This window comes from Lonchura striata, unplaced genomic scaffold, assembly GCF_046129695.1.
Source record: "Lonchura striata isolate bLonStr1 unplaced genomic scaffold, bLonStr1.mat Scaffold_149, whole genome shotgun sequence".
In the NCBI taxonomy this organism is placed as follows: domain Eukaryota; kingdom Metazoa; phylum Chordata; class Aves; order Passeriformes; family Estrildidae; genus Lonchura; species Lonchura striata.
The window spans coordinates 1120-23749 of record NW_027461098.1 but is presented as its reverse complement, the minus strand read 5'-3'; the positions used below and the strand labels follow the sequence as shown (position 1 = coordinate 23749).

General features: G+C 51.4%; 1 protein-coding gene and 1 long non-coding RNA gene across 9 annotated transcripts; both read left to right on the top strand.

Annotated features, from left to right (window-relative positions):
* Positions 1 to 5398: 5398 nt before the first annotated feature.
* Positions 5399 to 11661, top strand: LOC144248484 (uncharacterized). Its single transcript, XR_013341777.1, has 3 exons — positions 5399 to 5804; positions 9727 to 9862; positions 11515 to 11661. It is a non-coding gene; the product is annotated as an uncharacterized LOC144248484 (long non-coding RNA).
* Positions 11662 to 11770: 109 nt separating this feature from the next.
* LOC144248483 (uncharacterized) lies at positions 11771 to 22321 on the top strand. 8 transcript variants are annotated; one of them, XR_013341775.1, is made up of 11 exons: positions 11771 to 12120; positions 12199 to 12262; positions 12356 to 12408; positions 12511 to 12554; positions 12636 to 12676; positions 12758 to 12895; positions 14198 to 14298; positions 20798 to 20930; positions 21172 to 21319; positions 21916 to 21967; positions 22225 to 22321. XR_013341775.1 is itself a non-coding variant. In XM_077790635.1 (11 exons), the coding sequence occupies exons 1-6, from the start codon at positions 12019 to 12021 to the stop codon at positions 12764 to 12766; spliced, it is 291 nt and encodes a 96-aa protein (XP_077646761.1). In that variant the 5' UTR covers positions 11771 to 12018; the 3' UTR covers positions 12767 to 12895; positions 14198 to 14298; positions 20798 to 20930; positions 21172 to 21319; positions 21475 to 21967; positions 22225 to 22321. The 8 variants fall into 8 exon arrangements, 5 of the variants coding, with proteins under 5 accessions (XP_077646761.1, XP_077646759.1, XP_077646758.1 ...); XR_013341776.1 differs by having other exon boundaries at positions 11771 to 12142; positions 12221 to 12262; positions 12758 to 12891; XR_013341774.1 differs by having other exon boundaries at positions 11771 to 12142; positions 12221 to 12262.
* Positions 22322 to 22630: the final 309 nt, after the last annotated feature.

Sequence of the window (22630 nt, the reverse complement as noted above, 5' to 3'; positions counted from 1 at the left end):
ACTATGGAAGGGAGAGAGGTTAAAAACTGACAGGAGGTAGCTTATTTTGGAGTCTCCACCCCATAAATGGTCTCAAAATGAGACAACAGTGCTAGAGACTCCACCCCTTTTTTCTTTACCCAGGACAGGATGACTCTCAGAGCTTGCAAACCCTCACATGAAGCTGATAACAGGACCAAAATCCTTCACTCCTTGAGGCTCAGCCCTGGCTCGTTGAGAAATGCCAAACATTTCACTGAACACAAGGGGAGGAGATTCTGTCAGAATTCATCCAAGGTTACAATCCCCACCCTCCATCACACAAATGCCAGCGTCCCCATGATGCACAACATCCACACATCCACACATTCATTGCTGGAGCAGTGTTTCATACCTTTGGGGCACAGGGAAAGAATAGGACATGCCCCTGGAAGGTCTCCTGTGCTGCCCTGCAAAGGGCATGAGCTCTCTCAGGAATGGAGCAGGCTCTGTTGATGGAATAGAGAAGTCAATTTTGCAGTAAGGGTGAATGGTACAAGGTGAACACAAAAGGGAATGGTAGAGGGAAAGGCTCATGTACAGATCACTGTGAACATAGGACTGGGAAGAAAAGAAGGGAGATGTGAAAGATGTTGGTTGAAGGACCAAGCGGTGGGAAAAGAAAGAAGAGGAGGTGAGAGGCAAGAGTGGTGGAACACTAAAGTGTTGCCTTAATGCAATAACGATCAATTAGATGGTTATTATATGACAGCAGAAAAAGTCACTGCCAAATGAGGCTAGGAAACACTACCACAGAAAGCAGACTAAAACGCAACAGATCAATTCATTGATCTGGGAACAATCAAGATGCCTGGAAGCAATGGTAGGAGAAACCAGCAACAGCACTAAGCAGAGCTTTGTGAGCAGCCTTCCCTGGACTTCTGTGCTTGGCTTCACCACTGAGCACTGAGTAATGTCTCTCAGCAAACAGGTAGGTCTTGTTGAAGCCATCTCATACCTGTTTATGTGGTTGTTTTGTCCTACACAGATCAAGACAGAAATACTCCCTCCAGGGGGTTTTATCTTGGTTCTACCTTGGGTGAAGAGCACAATCATCCACAGGTGACACTAAACTAGGAGGTTGACCACCCTAACAAACGGCAGACTGTCTGCCCAGAGGGGCCCTTGTGGTTTCCAAGGAAGAGAGAAGCAGAGCTCTGCACAAGGGATGACACAACTCTGCATTCAGCCAGGCTGAAAGAATCAATCTGCTCAACAGCCCTTCTGAGAAGGACTTGGGGTTTCAGCAGACAATAGGCTGACCATTAACCAGAAGTATGTTCCCATCACATGTAAGACAAACATGCTGCACTAGCAGCCACATGTCTAGCACAGCCAGAAGAGGGATTCCTACCCCCTCTGTCCAGAGCTGGTGAGGCCTCTCCAGGATTCATCTCCAGTGTTAGGTCCTCCAGTTCAGGAGGGATGTGGCAAAAGAGGAGAGGAACTAGCTAGGAGAGGAGACTACAGAAATGGGTAGGAACCTGGAGCACAGTGCCTCTGAGGGGAGAGGGCTGGATTTGTGTAGTCTGGTGAGAAGAAGGCAGAGGGGATATCTCTCAGGAGCCTGTGACTGCTGGAAAGGCAGTCACAGACATGAGTGCAAAACTCCTGCAGCATCAGGCAATGCAGCAGGGATCACAACCATAGAATGCAGCTTGGGAGATCCAGAAGTAGATCTCAACAACAGGAAGTTTTAGTCTCCTGAAATACAATTAGCTTTTAGATTAAAGTCTCTTAACTTACCCACCCAAAGCACCTTGCCAGAATCAAGGGAAAAAATGAATAAAAGAAAACAACAAAAACCCAAACAGCCCAAACCCCAGACACACTACTAATTGTATCTTCATCCTAATCACAGCAGAGGAATACAATGCACAAGTCCATCTCAGCTTGCCAAGTTACAAATGCTTGTCCAATGTAGCATTTGAAAGCAATTTGCAGTAATTTTCTACAAAAATATTTCACTGTCAGATCAACAGCAATGGAAAGCCTTGAATAGAGCACCCCCTTTCTACCCCACAAATACATTTTGTATAGACTGAAAGAACTGCTAAGAGCTCTCTCTTTTTGGTAGAATTTTTCCACGTGTTTCTTTGCAGGTAGACATCATTCTTAGTTGTTCATCGACTTGTCAAGTTTTCTGTCTTCCACACTGTGCCCTTGGAGTAACATTACTGAGTGAGAGAAAACATTATTTTTGCTAGACATCTCTTCACATGAAAAAGCTAAAGCATACCCAGTAGACACATGCAAGCACTGCAAAGAAATAACACAGAAAATAGTTTATTTTCCACTCCAGGAGATCTCAATAACAACATCTTCAGCTCACCAGAAATAAGCTTTAAAGTAATGCTGCAAAACACATGGGAAAACATACATACAGCTCTCCAAAAGAGCAGGAAGCTGCTTCAGGCAAGATGTGCTTCTAAAAATATTGCTGAAGGTGAAAATCCATTTACATTTAATATTACCACATTTGGTTTTGCAGTTTCATTGAATCATTTAGGTTGGAAAAAAAACATTAAGACCATCCAGCTCAACCATTAACCCAACATTGCCAAGTCCACCACTAAAACATGTTCTTAAGTGCCACATCTACACTTTTTTAAACAGCCCAGGGTTGGTGACCCAACCACTTCCCTGAGCAGCCTGCTCCAATGCTTGACAAACATTTTGGTGAAGTCTTTCTTTACCAAAGAAACACCTCTCAATTCCAAGAGGCTTTGACTAAACAAGGATTTGGGAACTCTTATCACATAACACTATTTCATAATACAGAGATTTTAAAGACTTTTAGGCATCTTCCACCTCTCCTTAAAGTGAAAGAGAGAAAAGCAGTACCTTAGGACACCCAAAGAAAGTGAGGTGAGCTAACAAATTGCACATGATTTGTTCCAATCAGCAGGGTTCCACTGGATCACTGCCATACTGCTTTTCAGGATTTACATTATGAAAGTTAGGTGTTCATCCTGTTCTGTCTGTTCTGTCTGACACTTCAGATGCCAGCTGCAAATAACAGAACACCTAAGTATGCCAAGCATCATGGCTCTACTCAGTAGCCTGCATCTCCAAATGGAATTTAAACTCCCTAACTTCCTAAATGTTGCAAGTCCTCAGTCTCCTGTAGTTTTGTGGGTCAGGCACATGTAAAACAGCACAACTGGCTGGCATGCTCTGCTCATGAGGAGAGACAAGAGAAGAATCCTTCTGCTCACACCAGACCTGCAGCTGCCAAGCTCCACCAAAGCACCTGAGAAGAGCCCAGGGCTTGATGTCACAGAAGGGAGCTGATGGAGGACAGCACAGTAGGCAGCCTGTCCTCCATCTGGGTGTGAAGAAGGCAGGGCTGGGAACTCCCAGCAACATCCCACCAGGTCTGGCTCATGGTGCCACCCCGAGGGTTTCCCCTACCTTTGCGCAGTCCCAGCTGCTGCAGCTCACTTTGACAGAGACTAGCTGTCTATACTTGTGCTTGGCTGCACTGGAGAGGATGAAGCTGAGGACAGCAATGGTTGCCTTCACATCCTGTGACTGCAGACGGGAGGGAGGGAGGGTGAGCTCTGTCACCTTGGGAAGGCATCTGCAGACTCATTGCTGTCCATCTCTGGAGCATGGCTCCATCGGGGGATCATGGTAAGGACAGCAGTGCTCACCTAACTTTGCATGTGAGGTTAGCTTCAGGATCTTGTCATAACGTGGGAGAGCAGAGCTTCATAGTAAACACCAGCTAACACACTCACTACCAGTATTAACACTAACAATTAAAATATTAATACTAATAACAGTATGCATATTATTAATACTAGTAGCGGCCAGTAGCGTTCTTAGCAGAGGTTTGCACGAAGAACACAAAATAAATTAATGTTGCTGATTATGCTATTGTAGTGTTGAAATATTGCCCTACACTATGATAGCCCCACACTTAACCTTGATGGCCTCCTCCAGCAGGTCCCGCAGCACCTGGATGCAGATCAGCTTCAGCTTCCGCTTCACTGATGTGATAACCAAAGTTTACGCGTTAGAATTTTTAAAAGTTTAGTAAAGGATAAAAGGAAAAAATAATCCAGATTTGGGGCACTTTTGGCACACCACGGCCAAAGAGCACAGAAGTAGCTTAAAATAAAGTTCACTATATACAGTTCCATTGCTGGGCTTACATACATATTCATTAGTTTATACATTATTCAAATCTTCCTTTGAGTTTTTGATGTTCCAGGAACTCTTTTGTTTGCTTTTAACTTATTTGTCTGCAGACCATTCTGTAAATTAGGTCTACATATTTTATTTCTTCCTGTAGTTTTATCCTGTAGTTTCACACTCCCTGATAGCGCCGACAAAATCGACAAGTTCTTCCTGGATGCTTATGCTGTTTTTGTCACCGTTATCATACGATTTGGAAAGACCAGTCCACAGTTATAATAAACAGAATAATTGCTTTACACCATCCTCTGAGTTAGTAACATAGAAATATTTTAGTCTCTATTTTAACATTTTGCTAAAGCCTATGAAATAATAGATTTATCACACTATTATGCATATCAAATGTACAGGGCATACATAAACTGGCATATCATACTATGAAAAGCAGTTAAAAGTAAGTTGTACCATATCGAAATACTTGTGATGCAAAAAGCTGATCTATGAATGTGAACGTCAATATTATTGTCTCCTCTATAGCATCCGACGACTGTGTGGGGAGAAAGAGGGTGAGCAGCGGGCTCGCAACAGGCGGAGGGCGGGCAGGGGGACGCGGGCACTTCACATTTTGGCCGGGGTGCTGATCTCGGCCAGTCGGGGCAGGCCAAGTCCCCGCAGAAGCGGAAACACCGCGGGGGAAGAGGCGTCGAGAGCCCGCAGCGGGCTCTGCGCGCCCTCCCCACTCCCCGCCACCGAGCCGCCTCCCCGCCTCCCCGCCGCGTCGCCGCGTCGCCGCCGCTCCCCGATCCGAGCTGCTAGCGCGGAGTCCGCCTTTGCCGCCCGGAACCAATGCCGGGCTGCGCCTCTCCCCTGCCCCGAGTGCCGACGGGCGGCTGCAGTTCGGGCTCTGCGGGGCCCTTTTCGCCGGGAGCCGGGCACGAGCACGGGCCGAGAAGGGGACAGGGGGTCTCCGAGCGGGACCCGGGGCGCCCGCGGGCCCTTCGAGCAGCGCGGGCTCCGCCCCATGCTGCCACGGGCCCGGCCGCGCAGCTCCCGAGCCCCGCCAATCCCGGCCCGCCTTTCTCCGCCCTGTCCAATCCCGGCCGCCCTTCCAATCCGGGCGCGGTTACTGCGATTTCGGCCCGCTCAGTCGCGACCCGACTCCTCAGCCTGGTCCCGCTCCCCCGTGCGCTTGAGGCGCCGCTCCCGGCGCCGCTTTGGGAGCCGGCGGAGCGCTATCCCTGCTGCCGCAACCTCGGCAGGCGCTGGGGCCGGGAAGGGCGGGCGGGAGCTCCCCGTCAGGCGCCGGCCGGGATTTCTCCCAGGGAAACGGGCTGACGGCGGGGAGCGGGCGGACCCGGCCCCTGCAATGGCGGCGGCGGGAGCGGCGCGTGAGGGGAGCGCGGGGTGGTCGCGAGCCGAGCGCGGCGGGAATGGGCGGGCTCGGATTGGTGGGGCCGGCGCTGCCTCGGGTTGTGATTGGCTGGCTGGCCCGGCTCTGAGGCATAAGTAGCGCGCGTGGGGGAGGCGGGGGCGTCAGTTCGGCGGCGGGGCTGGAGGCGACGGGAGCTGCGGAAGCGCGTTCCGAGGAGGAGCGCCGCTGCGCCGGGACGGGTCCCCCGCGGCTGCCGATCCGAGGAGCGCTGGTGAGCACGCACGCGACTCCCGCGTCTGCCTGCGGCGGCGTCCGGGGGCCGGCGGTGTCCAGTTGTTTGCGCCGCGCCCTGCCCGGCTCGGGCGGCCAGAGGCTGGTGCGGGGCCTGGCGTGGCGCAGGGGGGACCGGCTGCTGTCACTGGGGAGTAGCCCTTTCGCGCTTTCTGGATTTAAAGTAACATTGAGAATACTGGGAATAAAGCCGGTTGTTTGCTTTCTTACTATTTGATTTTGATTTTACTTAATAATTTTATCTATATTGCATTACTTCATTGTTTTGTTCGTTTTATTAAGTTTAATTTGTTTCTGTTTGTTTTCTTTTTCCGATTTTGATTTAGTAAGGGTTGTGCGGCTGGGGCTGAATCACGGGTTGTGAGGTCACCAGAGACATAAAGGCTCAGGGTGTGGAATAAGGACTTTGGCACGAGTCAAGCCCAAAACAATGTGGAGCAGTGGAAATGCTGGGGCTGGAGTTGGATAAATGCCCTGGGAGAGGGGCATGGAGCCGCAGTGCAGGGCCTGCAGGAGATGCCTGGGGGTTCCCAGCCCCTGCCCCGTGGAACCAAGCAGAGGCTGAGGATGTGGGGGCTCGGAGGGTTCCAGGGCCCACGCAGCAGCACAAGGGCACCTATTGGGATGTGGGAGCAGGGGCCCGGTGGCTATTCCCAGCCCCTGGGGCTGCCTGGGGGAGGTGAGGGGGCCTTTGGGGAGGTGCTCGGCTGAAACCCAGGCTGTGGGGGAAGGTAGATGTTTGGCTTCAGGGCTCAAGGGTCCCTAAAGTTGGGATCCCATTAGGGTGGGTGGGATAGCTGCAAGAGGCATTGACATTATGACAGTAACTGATTTCTGCCCTTATCAACAGCTCCAAGCAGCAGTGAGAAGCAGGAGCAGCTTTTAGATGCAGGCAGTAGGAAGCTGAGGAGCTGGAGCTGAGGCAGCAGAGCCGGAGGACACAGAAATGTGGTAGGGTTCGGGGTAAAACCCCTGTGCAGCTGGGATAGGGAATATGGAGCTGGGATGGGAATTGCATGGCTGGAGCTGAAATTGCTTCAAGGGCTCTGATAGAGAGTGTAGAGCAGTTACTGGGGGAGGGATGGTTAGGATGGGGCAGGAATATGGGCTCAAGAGCTGAACTGAAACCATACAGAGCTAAAGCAAAAGCAAAGATCCTGCCCTGAGAGCCAGAAGCAGTGTTACGTAGCACTGCTGGGAAGGTGTTGAGGAGGAAGTGAAACGGAAGAGATGGCAGTGAAATAAAGCTTGTGGGTGAAGAGCTGAAATCACTGGGGCTGGGAAAGGGGATTTGTAGGGCGGCTGCTGTAATCACTGCAGGGCTGGGAAAGGGGGCTGCACACTCCATAGGATCCGAAGGGATGGCACAGGGACTGTGGGGTTCTTGCTGCCACATCCCTTTTATGCCTCTGACATGGATGCTGGGGCTGGGCTTGTGACTGAAACTAGAACAGGATATGTTGTGTGCACATGGGGGGTTTAACATTGCGCCTGAAAATCCCGGCAATGCAGGGATATGTTCTCGGTCTGCGACGGCCCCTGAGGGGCTGGGGGCAAAGTCACTGTGGGGCTGGGATTGTGTCTGAAAATGGAAAAAGAATTCTGTTGCTGAGAGCGGGGTTCTGGGCTTTGAATTGAAATAATACAGCGTAGGCACAGTGGCTGGGCATTGGTGGGTGGCAGCTGAAATCACTTCAGAACTGGGATATTGATTCTGGGGTGGGCTTAGACACCCTGGGGCACGAGCTGAAGTGTTGCAGAGCTGCAGCCAAGGCCAAGATCCTGCACGCTGAAGATGGAGAAAGGCACAGCTGGAGCTAACGAAGAGAGCTGGCAGTTAAATAAAGCTTGTGGGTGAAGAGCTGAAATCACTGGGGCTGGGAAAGGGGATTTGTAGGGCGGCTGCTGTAATCACTGCAGGGCTGGGAAAGGGGGCTGCACACTCCATAGGATCCGAAGGGCTGGCACAGGGACTGTGGGGTTCTTGCTGCCACATCCCTTTTATGCCTCTGACATGGATGTTGGGGCTGGGCTTGTGACTGAAACTGGATCAGGATGTTTGGTGTATATGTTTTTTAATTGTGTAATCAGATGGATTAAGAAAAGTAGACACCCGTAGCAGATTTCTGTTGGATCTGTGTCTGTGAGAATTGGGATGCGTGCTGGAGATGGAGAGACGCTGTTGGAGAGTGGCAACAGCGGCAGGTGTGAGCTGTTAGGATGATGAGGGCTCTGAGCAGCCCCAGGTGTGAGCTGTGAGGATGATGAGGAGGGGGCGGCTCCTTCGGTGGCTGATTTAGGAGGTTTTCCTCACATCTCTTTTGCACGGAGATGCTGGAGGAGAGGAGTTTTTGGGGGGCTCCCGGGGCTGTCTCCCGGAAGGACGGTGAGCGCTTCGGACAGGGTCTGGGGAATCACCTGGATCCCCACCTGGATACGTGGAGCATTGCTCAAAGGTGGAGCCGAGGGACAAACCTTTGTGTCGAGAAGCAGCAGCCAAGGAGGTGAGCCGGTGCGCCTTTGTAGCGGGGACTTTTCCCCTTTCCCTTTGAGATTTTGTCATCCTGAGGTTGAATTGGAGGGGGCAGTCCTGTTGTCCCCCCTTTTAAGGGGTTTGGACTGAGGTAAAAAGCCCCCTTTTGCCATGGTTTGAGGCAAGGCGCTTCTTCTCTTCTAGAGGACGCGATTGAAGGGAAGCCTACATTTCTTTTCCCTTGTTGGGGTGAGGTGAGCGCCGGAGCGTGGCGTCAGAGTCGGGGCTGCAGAGGAAGGGAGCTGCAGCCGTGGCAGCGGGCTGTGCCGCTGCATTCGGGGCGCTTCTTCTGCCCCCGGCCCGGCAGCGAAGGGTGCGGCGCGGAGCCCTGCCGGCAGTGCCGGGGCTGGCCGGGGCGGAAGGGGAGCTGGGCGCGGCTGGGCTGCCGCGGGCCCGCCGGAGCCGCGCCGGTGCGAGCCGTGCGGAGCCGAGCGGAGCTTTGGCCGGGCCGGCGGGCGGGGGAGGCGGCGCGGGCGGGGCCGGTGCCGGCCGGTGCCGCCGCTCCGTCCGCTCCGGGCGCGGGGCTCGGGCGCCGCCGGGGCCCCCCGGGCCCGGTGCCGGCCCCGCCGGGCCGGGGGCAGCGGGCGGGGGTCTGCCGGCGCGGCGCCGCCTCTGCCTGCCGGAGGAGCCGCTTTCCTGCCGGAGCCGCGCTGCGCCCGGGGCCGGGAGCGCGGCTCCGCATCTTCCAGCCTCCCTCGCTGCGCTGGTTTTTAGGGTCTTATCGATGTGTTTTAAGGATTATGGAGCTGTTCTAAGAGCTCTTAGGTATATGTAGGGATTTTTTTTTTTAAAAGCTTCTTTGGGGTCTTTTAGGGGTGTTTTAAAGTAGGGTATTTTTATTGTATTTTAAGGGCGTTCTGAGGCTATTTTTATGTTTTTGTGGGGGTTTTAAGGCATTTTGAAGATGAGGGGTTTTTTTAGCGCATTTTTATGGGGTTTTAGGGTCTTTTCATGGTATAGAGGCTGAGGGGCAGCTTGAGGGGCACTGTGGGGCCTTGAGGGTGACGGAGGCTGGGAGCTGAGGGGGGAACAGGGGAGGGGACAGTGGGTGACACAGAGAGATGCTGAGGGGGGCAGGGGCAGCTGGAGGGTGACACAGAGAAGCTGGGGGCTGAGGGGCAGAGGAGAGGGATTAAGGGTGGCACACAGGAGCTGAGGGGCAGCTGAGAGGGGGCTTGAGGGTGACAGCCAGAGCCTGAGGGCTGGGGGACAGAGGGAGGGGTCAGGGGTAAAGGGTGAGGCCTTGAGGGCTGGACAGTCCAGTGGAGGTCAGGGCTACAGGGTACAGCTTAGGAGGCAAGTTAGGGTACAGGTGCGGCACCCCTCACGCCACCCGTACCTCACCCTAAGCAGCCTTTTCCCTTTTCAGCCCCAACAACAGCAGCACAGCACAGCAAGCCTGACAGCGAGACCACACCGGAAGCCTCCCAGTGGGACAGGGCAGCGACCCTCGCACCAGGACAACGCCAGAACCCTCAGAGGACAACAGGACCCACTGCTAAAAGGTAGGGATGACATCTGTGGGCTAGAGAGCAACAGGAAGGGGTTTGGAGGCTGAGAAGGCTTCCTTGAGTGTTTGTTTTTTTTTTTGCAGGGCTATTAGGAATATTTAGGGGAATTTTGAAGGCTTTCTCTGGTGACTTTTAGAGAATTGTTATGCCTTCCTAATAGCTATTGTAGAATTCCTTGGTGCATTTTTAGTGTCAGGATGTGGGTCTGACAGAATGCCCACTGAAAATGCAGAGTACTACTGGAATGTACTGGAATGCTTTGGGAAGGTGCCAGTGGAGGGCCAGTGGGTAAGGTGCCATAATGCTGGTCTGAAGGTTGTGATTTGTGAGCAAAGCGAAGTGGTTGTGGTTAGGGTTTTATGGTGGCAGATTTCTTGAGGTGAAATCCAGCACAGAAAATATCAAGCCCCAAGCTTTGTACTGTCAGTTTGCAACAGGTATTTGGTAAGAAATAAAAAACCCTGAGTACTTGGGGATGGGAGATTTGGACTGGGAGAAATCCTGCGCTGTTTTGACATTGAGGTGGCAAAAGGAAATTTAGGACCTGACAACCCAGGGGCATTGCAGGGCCCTGTGAATAAATGAGGGATATCTACTTGGTGAAAGCAAATTCAGCAGCCCAGGTTCCTGGCGTCAGTTTGAAGGGCTCCTTTGGCACTGTCAGAAAAGCACAAGTTTGGGGGGGGGCGCAGCTGGGGTCTGAATATATCCTTTAATATTCGGATTATTTCCAGTCAGCCTCACCCTAAGACCCAAGGAGCTCTGGGCACAATCACAGGCCATTTTCCCTGGGAAAGAAAACTCACCAGTCCAGGTTCCTGATGTCAGTTTGTAGGGCTCCCTATTATATTTTATATTATCTTTATTATAATATTAACTATAATTAATATTAAATATAATATAATATTAAATAAAATATATTTTATTATCTTCCCTGCAAGCAGAAGGAGGTGCAGATTCACGGTGCTTTGTGCTCAAGAGGGGCAGTGAATCTCTGTGGGTGCTTCTGCCCTTTTTCCCTGACCCTAAAGAGAAGAGACACTGTCCCTGCATGGACAGTCTTGGTCTGGAAGTAGTTGGCCTCAGTAACACAGTGTTTTAAGGGCAGAGGAGAGGAGAGGTGGTTCCCATGCCTGTGGGCAGCTCTTCCCGAGAGCAGGAGAGGGGACTGCATTGTTAAGTAGGAAGTGGATGCGTTTCCCAAAGAAAACTTCAGAAATTAAGCTCCAGGGGCAAATACGGCGAGGTTCTACCACCTCCTTGAGGACAGCGTTAAAACCACAGAGGCATCAGCAGAGCTTGGAGCAGGACTGGCCAACCCCAGAGCGCCTCACGAAGCCCTCTGTGTGTCTGTGGCAGTCGAGTAGCACCTGGGGGGTGCTGAAAGTCCCAGTTCTGACAGAAAATTCTGTTTAACTTGTACACGTTGGCTGGGTGTGTCCCCCCAGTACAGCTCGGTTCTTCTCTGAGGCGGTGCCTGACAGGGTCTCTCCCTGTTAAGGGCCGGGCGTGTTTTTGGCACAACACAGCAAAGTGGATTATTTGCCCGGCGTTCTCAGGAGAATAATGGTGAGCAGCAGAATTGCTGGGTTGTGGCTGCTGTGCAGCTGAGATCATGCAGTGATGTTTGGTGTTCTCGATTGTAGCTGAGCACGGGACCACAGCCCGGTGACCATAGGACATTCCCCGCAGGCGAGGCAGCCTCCATTGCCATGCGACGTGGATTCTCATCCCCAGATGCCAGAGAGATAAGTGGAGGGCTAAGGCCCACAGAGGGGGTGAAAGTGGGGTACTGGGAGGGCCTTTAGGATCAGCTTTGGGGGCAGGGATGTGCAAGAAGTGTCCCCTTAGACCAGCTAAAGGGAAAGTGTCTGTTTTGGTCACAGTGCTGAGGTGCTCAGGGCAGAGCAGTTCTGGTGTGTGTCCTGTCACTTGTCTCTGGTGCACTCTGTGTTCTTTGGGTCTCTCGGTCCTTTCTTCTCCTCAAAAGCTCTCTCTCCCTGTCCTGTGTCACGGGTGTCTGCACGTATTTGTCCCACAGCTGCTCTGCCCTGCTGCATAGCCTGTAATAGCACAAGTCCTGGGGACTTGAAATTTGTAATTTGCAGGGTGTAGTTGGGCTCTAGATTGTATCAGGAGATTGACATAACATGTTTGGTGCTGTTAAGTTGTCCTGCAGCCATTTGACACTAGTCCTAACTTCCTTTCAGATGCAGACAGTTCAGATCAGTGGCAGAGAGCCCCAGTCCTGGGTGAGGGTTTTCCCATGATCGGGTCAGTCATTGTTTGCATTTTCAGGGGAAGCCTAAAGGGTGACCATGTTACAGCAGTGTTCTTTGCCTTTATTTTTAGGAGGTCCAGGCAGATAGCAGCAGTCAAGGCCCTGTGTGCCAGGTGAGCAGTGGACAGAAGGAGTTGTTCTTGCTCAGGTTTCAGGTTTTGGTGCAATTGTAAGCATCCACTCTTGGTTACTTTGTTTTATTTTAGGCAGTCATCTTGCAAGATGTCTCTGGTCCGGATGTCTGGATGTCCAAGGCCAGGTGGGTGCAAGCATAAGGTCTGGGTGGGTGTGCTTTTCAGGTCAGGGGGATGTTGTTTTCACAGTATCTCAGTGTGGGTTGTTTTGCTTTGTTTTTTTGCAGGTGCTGTCGCTGCCCTAGCTGTGTGAAGGAACAGAGGCGAGCGGGTGAGTTGGCATTTTGGCACAGTGACTCACAGGTGACCCTTATGCAGCAGCATGCTAAGTGTGTACCTTTTTGTTTTTCAGGTATCCTCCAGGCAGCTTGTGGAGTCAAATTGAGACTTCAGGTGAGCCGGGGCAGCGGTGTGTCGGAGTTTCGGGGATTCCTCTTTTCGTGGGCACTAGTTGCATTTTCTGTTTTGTCTTAGGTACCCTGAGGAGGAGCGTAGCTGAAGTTTGGAAACGGCAGCACCGAAGCTGATGCAGAGAACGTCTCGCCGTCCACATCCAACTGACACTGGATTCCATCCGGTTGTCTTGCAAAAGCCAAGTGCTGGGGCCAGTAGGTGGGAGATGGGGGGAAAACCTTTACTATCACAGGAGGCTATTTGATGTTAGCTTGGAGAATAGGCCCATAGTGGGACGGGCCCCTCGGGAGCAAAGGGAGAGGGTTTCTCCTCAGCCCCCCCAGAGTCTTCGCCGGGCAGGGCAGTTCCGATCCCTCTCTGGTTCTCGTGACGTTCGCATCGGCGGCCTTCTTTGACTCTTGACGTTGTCGTGGATCTTTTCACCATAGGAGCCTGCCTTCATGTCTGGAGCTATAGCTACAGTCACCCTGTAGTCATTTCTTCCTTCTCTAGGCCTACTGAGCTTCTTAGGCTTCCTCTTAAGTGCTTTGGCACTAACATCTTGAAAGGAGTTGCATGTCATCATCAAGTGCTACTGCCCTAGGGCTTTCTTTTCTTTGGCATCATCAGCCCATGGCTCATCTTGGGCTAGGAATCTTGGGTCCATAAGGTGAAATTGCCAGGCAGTTTCCACTTGTGTCCGTGTCACGTTGTCTGTGTCACAGGCCTTTGTTACATCTCCATGCTTTAGCAACATCATTTTGTGCCGTATCGGCCATATTTTGCTCACGTACCTTCCTGGATATCAATTATTCTGGCATTTTTACATATTCACTTTTTGGGTCCGGACGATGTACACGAGATGTTCTCATCAGTCTTCATTCTCAGTTTTGGTAGCCCTTCTCATGGATTTCCGTACGGAGCTTATTAGCCCCTCATCACCTGACCACAGTAGTTCCGTAGCATCTGCCTTCTCAAAGGATATAGGGCTCAAAAATTAGTCTTCTGGAGAATTATATCAAGTCCTCACTTATCTTGTATCTCTGTCAGCTTACGTTGTATGCACTTATGATGCACCTACCTGTGTCGGCTTCTATTGTATGTGCGTATGTTGCGCCTACCTATGTTAGCTTACACTGTATGTACCTACGTTGCCTTATGTTGTTTGTGCTTATACTGTATGTACCTACGTTGGCTTATGTTGTTTGTGCTTATACTGTACGTACCTACGTTGGCTTATGTTGTTTGTGCTTATACTGTATGTACCTACGTTGGCTTATGTTGTTTGTGCTTATACTGTATGTACCTACGTTGCCTTATGTTGTATGCACCTCTGTTGTGGCAATTATGATCGGAGCTGCCTTGCCCGGGCAAGTAGTCACGCTCAGGTAGAGCAGTTATAAAGCTTTGCCGTTCATCTGTTCTCTACGGGGTTTGGGGTACAACACTGATGGGCCCAGAGTTGGTATAGCTCCTAGCTCTCAGATAGTCAGTCACTGACCGCCTCCCCTTGTCTCGTAGGTCCCCGGGTCCCTACAGAATTTCCTGGAATCTACCATTTGACATGGAGGTCCTGCGGTCAGAAGAAGCGTTTAAGCATATTCTTCAGTGCAGCGTTTCACGTAAGGGTGGCAGCCAGCGTGTCAGCAGAAGAATGTGTGAGAGTGTGACTGTCTGTCTCTGTCTGTGAGAGTTTGTGTGTGCTTGTGTCTGCAGCTGTGTGTGTGTGGAGCAGATACAACCTTGTGTGTATGGCCTTTGCCTTTCAGGGGGGGTTTTCATCAGGCAGGAGGATTTTTTGGGAGTCTCCGGAGCGAGTTGCCGTGAATGTGAGTTTGTGCGTAACGCGAAGGGGGCGTGCACGTCGGCGGAGCGTTTTGCGCCGTTTTTGTTCCGGGTGCGTCATAACAATAAAAGCGTTGTGGACTTTTCTGAAATGGAGACACGGTTATATTGTGTCAATATGTATTTGGCTTGTAGTACATTATATTGTTCTGTCTTTGCAGTTGTTCCTGTCTTTTGATGTATTTTGCTGTATGTAAATTGGACTTGTACTTTTGTGCCTAGGTATGATGTATTCTTTGTTGTATTTGTCTCTGTACTTGCATTTGTATGCATTGTTTCCCTGTGTATTGCTGAAGTTTAAGGGAATAAAGATTAATCAGCCCTAATAATGATGCCTCTTACCCTCTGCCCTGCCCACCATTCATCTCCTGTCTTTCTTTGGTGTGGTTGAGTCCTATCATTTTCACCCTTTTTCTCCCTTTGCCTCTTACTTTCCTCTTTAGTCTATTCCTCACTTTATCCTTCCATGTGTAACTCTTTGTCTCTGGCTGTGTTTTCCTTTGTTTCCATTTCTAACACATCTCTATGTTTCTCTAACCCTATTTCCTTCTCACCCTATTTTCTTCCATTCCTCTACATGTATTTCCCCATGTCTCTATGTCTGTCTCTTTCAATCTAGGTTTCACTATGTTTTCTTCTTTTTTTTTTCTTTGTCAGCCTTTGTCTTTCTAACACTTGCAATCATTGTCTTTGTCTCTGACCCTTTTTCCTTTTCTGTCCAACTTTAACTTTTTTGTCTAACTCTTTATTTCTTTCTCTCTTGAACCCTACCTTGTGTTCAGTCTCTCCATTTGTTTTCCTGTAGGTTTTCAGCTCTATTTCTTCTTTTTCTTGTCTCTCTATTTGCTTTTCTCTTTCATTTCAAGTGCTTCCTTTTCTGTTTGTCTTTCACTCTTTTTCTCTTTACCCCTCCTTTCTTTTGCCTTTCTCTTTCCAATCTGACTTTTTTAGTTTTTCTTTTTATCTCTCTTTTATTTTTCTTGCTCTGTTTTCTTCTTACTCTCTTCCTTTTCTTCTTCTCACTCTTTCTTCTTGCTCTCTTCTTCTCTCTTCTTCTTCCTCTCACTATCCTCGTCTTCTCCTCGCTCTCTCCTCTTCTTCTCACTCCTCTTCCTCCTCTCTCCTCACTCCTCTTCCTCCTCTCTCCTCACTCCTCTTCCTCCTCTCTCCTCTTCTTCTCACTCTCTCTCCTCTTCTTCTCGCTCTCTCCTTTTCTTCTCACTCCTCTTCCTCCTCTCCTCTTCTCACTTTCTCCTCTTCCTCCTCTTTCTTCTTCCTCTGACACTCTCCTCTTCTTCTTACTCTCTCCTTTCACTCTCCTCTTCTTCTCACACTCTTCTTCATCTCACTCTCTCCTTCTCACTCGCTCCTCTTCCTCCTCTCTCCTCACTTTCTCCTCTTCCTCCTCTCCTCTTCTTCCTCTCTCCTCTTCTTGTTCTCTCTTCTTCTCACTCTGTCCTCTCCTCACACTCTCTCCTCACACTCTCTCCTCACACTCTCTCCTCACACTCTCTCCTCACACTCTCTCCTCACACTCTCTCCTCACACTCTCTCCTCACACTCTCTCCATCTCTCTCTCCTTTTCTCCTCACTCTGTCTTCTTCCTCCTCTCTCCTCTTCTTCCTCTCACTCTCTCCTTTTCTTCTCACTCTGTCCTCTTCCTCCTTTCTCCTCACTTTCTCCTCTTCTTCCTCTCTCTTCTTCTTCCTCACTCTCTCCACTTCTCACCTCTCTCCTTTTCTTCTCTCTCTCCTTTTCCTCCTCTCTCTCTCCTTTTCCTCTCCTCTTCTTCTCACTTTCTCTTCTTCCTCCTCTTTCTTCTTCCTCTGACTCTCTCCTCTTCATCTTACTCTCTCCTCTCACTCTCCTCTTCTTCATCTCACTCTCTCTTCTTCTCACACTCTCCTTTTCATCTCACTCTCTCCTTCTCACTTGCTCCTCTTCCTCCTCTCTCCTTTTCTCACTTTCTCCTCTTCCTCTCCTCTTCTTGTTCTCACTCTCTTTTCTTCTTCTCACGCTCTCCTCTTCTTCTCACTCTCTTCTTCATCTTTCTCCTTTTCTTCTCAGTCTCTTCCTCCTCTCCTCACTTTCTCCTCTTCCTCCTCTCACTTCTTCCTCCTCTCTCTTCTCACTCTCTCCTCTTCTTCTCACTCTCTCCTCTTCTCACACTCTCTTCTTCATCTCTCTCTCTCTCCTTTTCTCCTCCTCTCTCCTCTTCCTCCTCTCTCCTCTTCCTCCTCTCTCCTCTTCCTCCTCTCTCCTCTTCCTCCTCTCTCCTCTTCTTCTCACTCTCCTTCTCTCTCTTATCTTCCTCCTCTCTCTCTCCTTTTCTTCCTCTCACTCCTCTTCCTCCTCTCTTCCTCTTGTCACTCTCTCCTCTCTTCTTCTTCTCACACTCTCTTCATCTCTCCTTTTCTTCTCACTCTCTCCTCTTTCTCCTCTCTCCTCTTCTTCTCACTCTCTCTTCTCACTCTGTCCTCTTCTTCTCACACTCTCTTCATCTCACTCTCTCCTTTCCTTCTCTCTCTTTCCTCTTCCTCTTCTCTCCTCCTTCGCACTCGCTGCTCTTCCTCCTCTCTCCTATTCTTCTTCTCTCTCCTCTTCCTCCTCTCCGTCTCCTCTTCTTCCTCTCACTTTCTCCTCTTCCTCCTCTCTCTTCTTCCTCCTTTCTTCTTCTTCTCACTTCTTCCTCCCACTCTCTCCACTTCTCACTCTCTCCTCTTCATCTCACTCTCTCCTTCTCACTCTCCTCTCTCTCATCTTCCTCCTCTCTCCTCTTCTTCCTCTCACTTACTCCTCTTCCTCCTCTCTCTTCCTCTTGTCACTCTCTCCTTTCCTTCTCACACTCTCTTCTTCCTCTCACGCTTTCCTCTTCTTCTTGCTCTCTCCTGTCCTTCTCACACTCTTCTTCATCTCTCTCCCTTTCTTCTCACTCCTCTTCCTCCTCTCTCCTCTTTTTCTTCTCACTCTCTTGTCTTCCTCATCTCTCTTTTTCCTTACTCTCTCCTCTTCCTGCTCTCTCCTTTTCTTCTTCTCCCTCTCTCTCTCCTTATCACTCTCTCCTCTTCTTCTCACTGTCTCCTTCTCTTTCTCTCTTTTTTTTCCTTTCTGTACTTAGAATAAAAAAGCAGGAGTAGAAAATACTGTGCTCCGAGGAAGTAAAAAAAGAAAACAACTTTAAAAATAAAAATTTCTACTCCCTGGGAGCATCAAAGTAAAAATAAAAATTTTTACTCCCTGGTAGCATCAAATTTTCTACTGCTGCGCCTGACAATATTTTTGGGTAGGGGAGGGGTCTGTCTGGTAGCCACACCCCCACCCTGAATCCTCCCTCTACCCTAACCCCTTCCCTGACCCACCCTCCACCCCCTCCCCCACACCCTGACCCCGCCCCTAACCACGCCCCCAATGCTGACCCCACCCCCTAACCCCCACCCCGTCCTTACCCCCTCCCCTGGCCCCGCCCCCAGCCACACACCCTCCCCTGACTTCTACTGATACCTATTAAGATACGTATAAAAATCTGAAATAAAATATAATAGGAATAAATGTAAGAAATTATGAAAATATAATTTTCCATCAATATCCATTACAAATCCGAATGTGAATATAAATATGAAAAATAGAAAAATAAAGCATATTGAAATGCAGCTTAAGAGGAAAGCTTTTTTCTTTCGGTTCCTATCGGGTCGCAGGCAGGCTTTTTGTTCCGTTCTTTCCCGCGCGGACGCTTTGGGGCGTTCGCTGCCGAGGCCGTGCCGGCGGGGACGGCGCGGTGCTGCCGCCGTGTGGGCAGAGAGCGGTACTGCAGCCCCCCAGCCAGTGCCCGGCAAAACCACCGAGTGGCTTGGCGCGGACTCGCTTGAAAAGTGCTGCCGCCTTGTGGGCACAGGGCGGTACTGCAGCCCGGCTGCCTTCTTGGGAGCGGCTAGGCACGGACTCGCTTGAAAAGTGCTGCCGCCTTGTGGACAAAGGGCGGTACTGCAGCCCGGCCGCCCTCTTGGGAGCGGCTTGGCGCGGACTCGCTTGAAAAGTGCTGCCGCTTTGTGGGCACAGGGCGGTACTGCAGCCCCGCCACCCACGGCCGCCCTCTTGCGAGTGGCTTGGCGCAGACTCGCTTGAAAAGTGCTGCCGCCTTGTGAACACAGGGCGGTACTGTGGCCCCACCACCCACGGCCGCCCTCTTGGGAGTGGCTTGGCGCGGACTCGCTTGAAAAGTGCTGCCGCCTTGTGGACAAAGGGCGGTACTGCAGCCCGGCCGCCCGCGGCCTCCCTCTTGCGAGTGGCTTGGCGCGGACTCGCTTGAAAAGTGCTGCCGCCTTGTGGGCACAGGGCGGTACTGCAGCCCCCCCAGCCAGCGCCCGGCAAAACCGGCGGGAGGGGCGAGGGGCGGCAGCGAGCGGCGAGCGGGGCGGTGTCTGTGAGTGAGGGGAGGGCTGGAGGCGGCTCCGCGGCGGCGCCGGATTAGGATGGCAGCGGCGAGGGAGGCTTTCTGTCCCGTTCCGGCCGCCGTCCGTACCGGAACGCTTTGTGCCTTTCTGTCCCTCGCCGGCCGCCGTCCCCCACGTGTCGGGAGCCCGGCGCCGCCGTGATGGCGGCGGGCGGTGGGACCGGGCTCGGGCGGCTCTGGAGGCGCTGCTGGAGGTGGGATTCGGGGCCCGGCGCGCTGAGGGCGGCGGCACCGGGGGGACAGCGGGGGAGGGCGGGCGGGAGCAGCCGGAGGGGACCCGGCACCGGCACCGGGAATGGGATTATGGCGGGGGCGGGACACACGGACAGGCCCCGGAGCCCTCGGGACCCCCAAAACGCCACCGAGACCCCAAAAAACCCCCCGGGAACCCTCAGAACCCTCTGGGACCCCCCAAAAATAACCGGGAGCCCCCCGGTCCCGCAGGGCGAAGGCGCTGGCGCTGACCGGGAACCGGGGAGTGGAGCCGGCCATGGACTGGTGAGGGGGGACCCCAAGAACACTCCCGGGACCCCCAAAAATACCCGGCGGGATCCCCCCAAAACAGCCCCGGGATCACCAAAAACAGCCTCGGGAACCCAAAAATTCCCTTCAGAAGCCCCAAAAATCCCCCTGGGACCCTCAAAAACCCCCTGAGACCCCCAAAATTCCCTTCAGGACCCCTACCCCCCCCCCCAGGACCCCCAAAATTCCTCCCAAAAACCCCCTGAAACCTCCAAAATTCTCCCCAGGACTCCAAAGCCCTCCCTGGGACGCCCAAAATTCTCTTTGGGACCCCAAAACTCCCCCTGTGACCTCCAAATTTCCCTTTAGGACCCCTGAAATTCCTCCTGGGACCCCCAAAACCCCCTGAGACCCCAAAAGTCCTCCTGGGATGCCCCAAAAACCTTCCAGAACCCCCCAGGACCCCCTCCAATTTTGGGTCCCCCCCCGATTCGGGGTTCCCCCCGGTTTTTGGGTCCCCAGGCTGGTGGCTCATGAGGACGACCCCGACTCGGACCCCGAACTCCCCCCGGGTTTGGGGGCGCCGCCCGCGGGCCTGGGGGGGCCCCGGCAGCCGCCGGCCCCCGAGGACGAGACCCAGAAGTGAATTTTGGGGGTCGGGGGGGAATTTTTGGGTTGGGGAGGAAAATTTGGGGTATGGGGAGCTCAGGGATATTTTGGGGTTCAGAGTGGTTAATTTGGGGTTTCAGGGTGTTTATGGGCAGGGTTTTCGGGTATTCTCGGGAGGGCTTTGGGGTATTCTTTGGTGGGTTTTAGGGTATTTTTGGGTGGATTTTTTGGGATATTTTTGGGACGGTTTTGGGTTGGTTTTGAGGCATTTTATGGTGAGTTTTTTGGATATTTTTAGGAGGGTTTGGGTAGTTTTGGGTGGGTTTTTTGGGGGCATTTAGGACGATTTTGGGGTATTTTTGGGTGGGTTTTGGGCTGAAGGCGGCTCAGCGGCGGCGCTGGAGAAGGATGGCAGCGGCGAGGGGGGCTCGGCGGGGCCCTGCCTTTGCCAGCCCCTCCTGCCGCCCTCCTTGGAATGGTTTGGGGCAGTATGGGGTTATTGAGGTAGGAGTAATTATTTTGTTGTTGTTGATTTAATGTGGTGGTTTTTTGTTTGTTTGTTGTTGTCGTTTGATGTATTTGGTTTGTAGAGCAGGAACTGTAGACAGAATCCTGCAGAAGTAATATGGAATTTGTCCTCCCAAAACCCACCCGGCTTCCAACCACTTTCAGCATGTGGTCTTCCTTAGCAGCACATGGTTCCCCCACACTTGGGAGCCGGTGCACTCTACTTTTCTCTCCACCTTTGCTGACAGATCCTGCTGAGGCTGAGGACAAAGCCCTACCCCTACACGGACAAGGCAGCAGACCTGGTTCGGGAAGCCAGCGTGCTCCAGGCTGCTCCAGGACTCTGATCAAACATCAGCATCCCCGTCTCTCACGTTGATGGTACGTGGTAACCCCTTAAGAACAGAATTCCACCTTTTCTAACCCTAAGCAGCAAACTGGGGATGGGTAACTCTAGAAATCTAGAAATCCTGTCATGTAAGGACCTCCAGGTTTCAGCCCTCCGTGTGTCCTTGGTATCAGAAGCTGGAATTGCAGAGTTGCCACTTTACCTCCAAACGTAATTTTTGATGTGGTTGTGCCACTTTAACAGTATATGAAATCTCTCTTCGTGTTCTTGCAGCAGCATTTTCGAACCACAATGGAAATCTAGTCCTTCTGCCCGGAGCTGTTCACAGAATTGTGGAATTCCAGATGGGTTTGGATGGGAAGGCACCTTTTTTTTTTGCAGCATTAGATTTTTGCAGCATTGCAGCTTTTCAAGCTTCTAAGTAAGTTACTTCATTCAGATTTAAACTCTCTTGAAGCATGCTTGATATGGTTTGTTTTTTTCATTGTTATGTTAGTTTTTGTTTTGGTTTTAATTTGGCTTTCTTTTTTGCCTGGCGTAGGAAAATTTTACAGCTCTCACTTTTTTCTTCTCCAGTTGAGTATTACCAGTGTTACCTTCTTAATTCAAAAACCATTTGCTGTATGGAAAAAGCACCTTGCCTTTGTGAAGGGCCAGGTGGGAACTGTTTTAATGGCCAGTGGCACAGCCCCGTAGCACACAATTCCCAGGAAGTGGGGAGCCCTCTGCCAGGCAGAGCCACCTGGCCAGGTTCCTGCGGGTGCTGCTGCTGTACCCGGCTGATGAGGTGAGAAGCAGCTTGGCTTTATTGCCAAAATAAAACTCACCCGTTTTCCTATGAATCCCAGCAAAGTGGTCCCAAAGGCTCTGTCACTCAGTCTCTGCTTCCATTGGTGTGGAGAGGCTGGATCCCAGTTATCACCCCAGCAGTGCCCCTGCCTCCCTTTTCCCCACTTTTCTGTTCCAGTCGTGCGAAACATTCAGGCTTTGTTTTCTTCCCCCTGCGGTTCACTGCAGATCCCAGAAAACCCACAGGAGGGAAGATCATTCCTTGTGCTTCCACCTCCAGGTGAGAGAGGAGATGGTCACATCCTAGGAGCCTGATTTTGGAATGTTTTATGGAATTGGCCCAGTGGCTTTTACTTCTGGGGTTCCTGGAGTCTGTCCCTGGCAGGTCCAGCCTGTGCTTCAACTGAGAGCCCTCAGTCCGCAGGGAAATGAACCTTTGGGGAAGTTCTTACAGCTCTGCTTAGTGCTTTATGAATGGTGATGATTTTCTGGAAGTAGGCTGTCCATTCTGACCCTTTTTCTTCCCTCTCCCTGCAGACTGTACCTGCTGAGAGGCTGAGGTGAGACCAGGATCTGTAAAATCCCTGACTCTCCGTGTTTTCCTGAGGCTGAAGCCGTGTTTGCTGTCAGTGACGACAGGTTGGGGAGATGCTAAACACTGAAAACTTTGGGGTTTTTCCCTGAACTCCCCAAGACTCTCTGCAGCTGTGCCCTGTCTCTCTCTTGAAAGAGTTTCTGGATTTACAAAGGTTTTTACATTCTGCAAGATTTATCTATAACTCGATTAAAAAGAATCATACTGTATCAATGTGTGTAATTACTTTGTTTGAGTCGGTTAATTAAAGCAAATTGTTGGTAAGGGGTTTGAACATCCCTTAGTTGGAGCTGGCAGCTCTTATTAATTTCTCTTCATTCCTTTAATTTCTTTCAATTATTTCTTGAG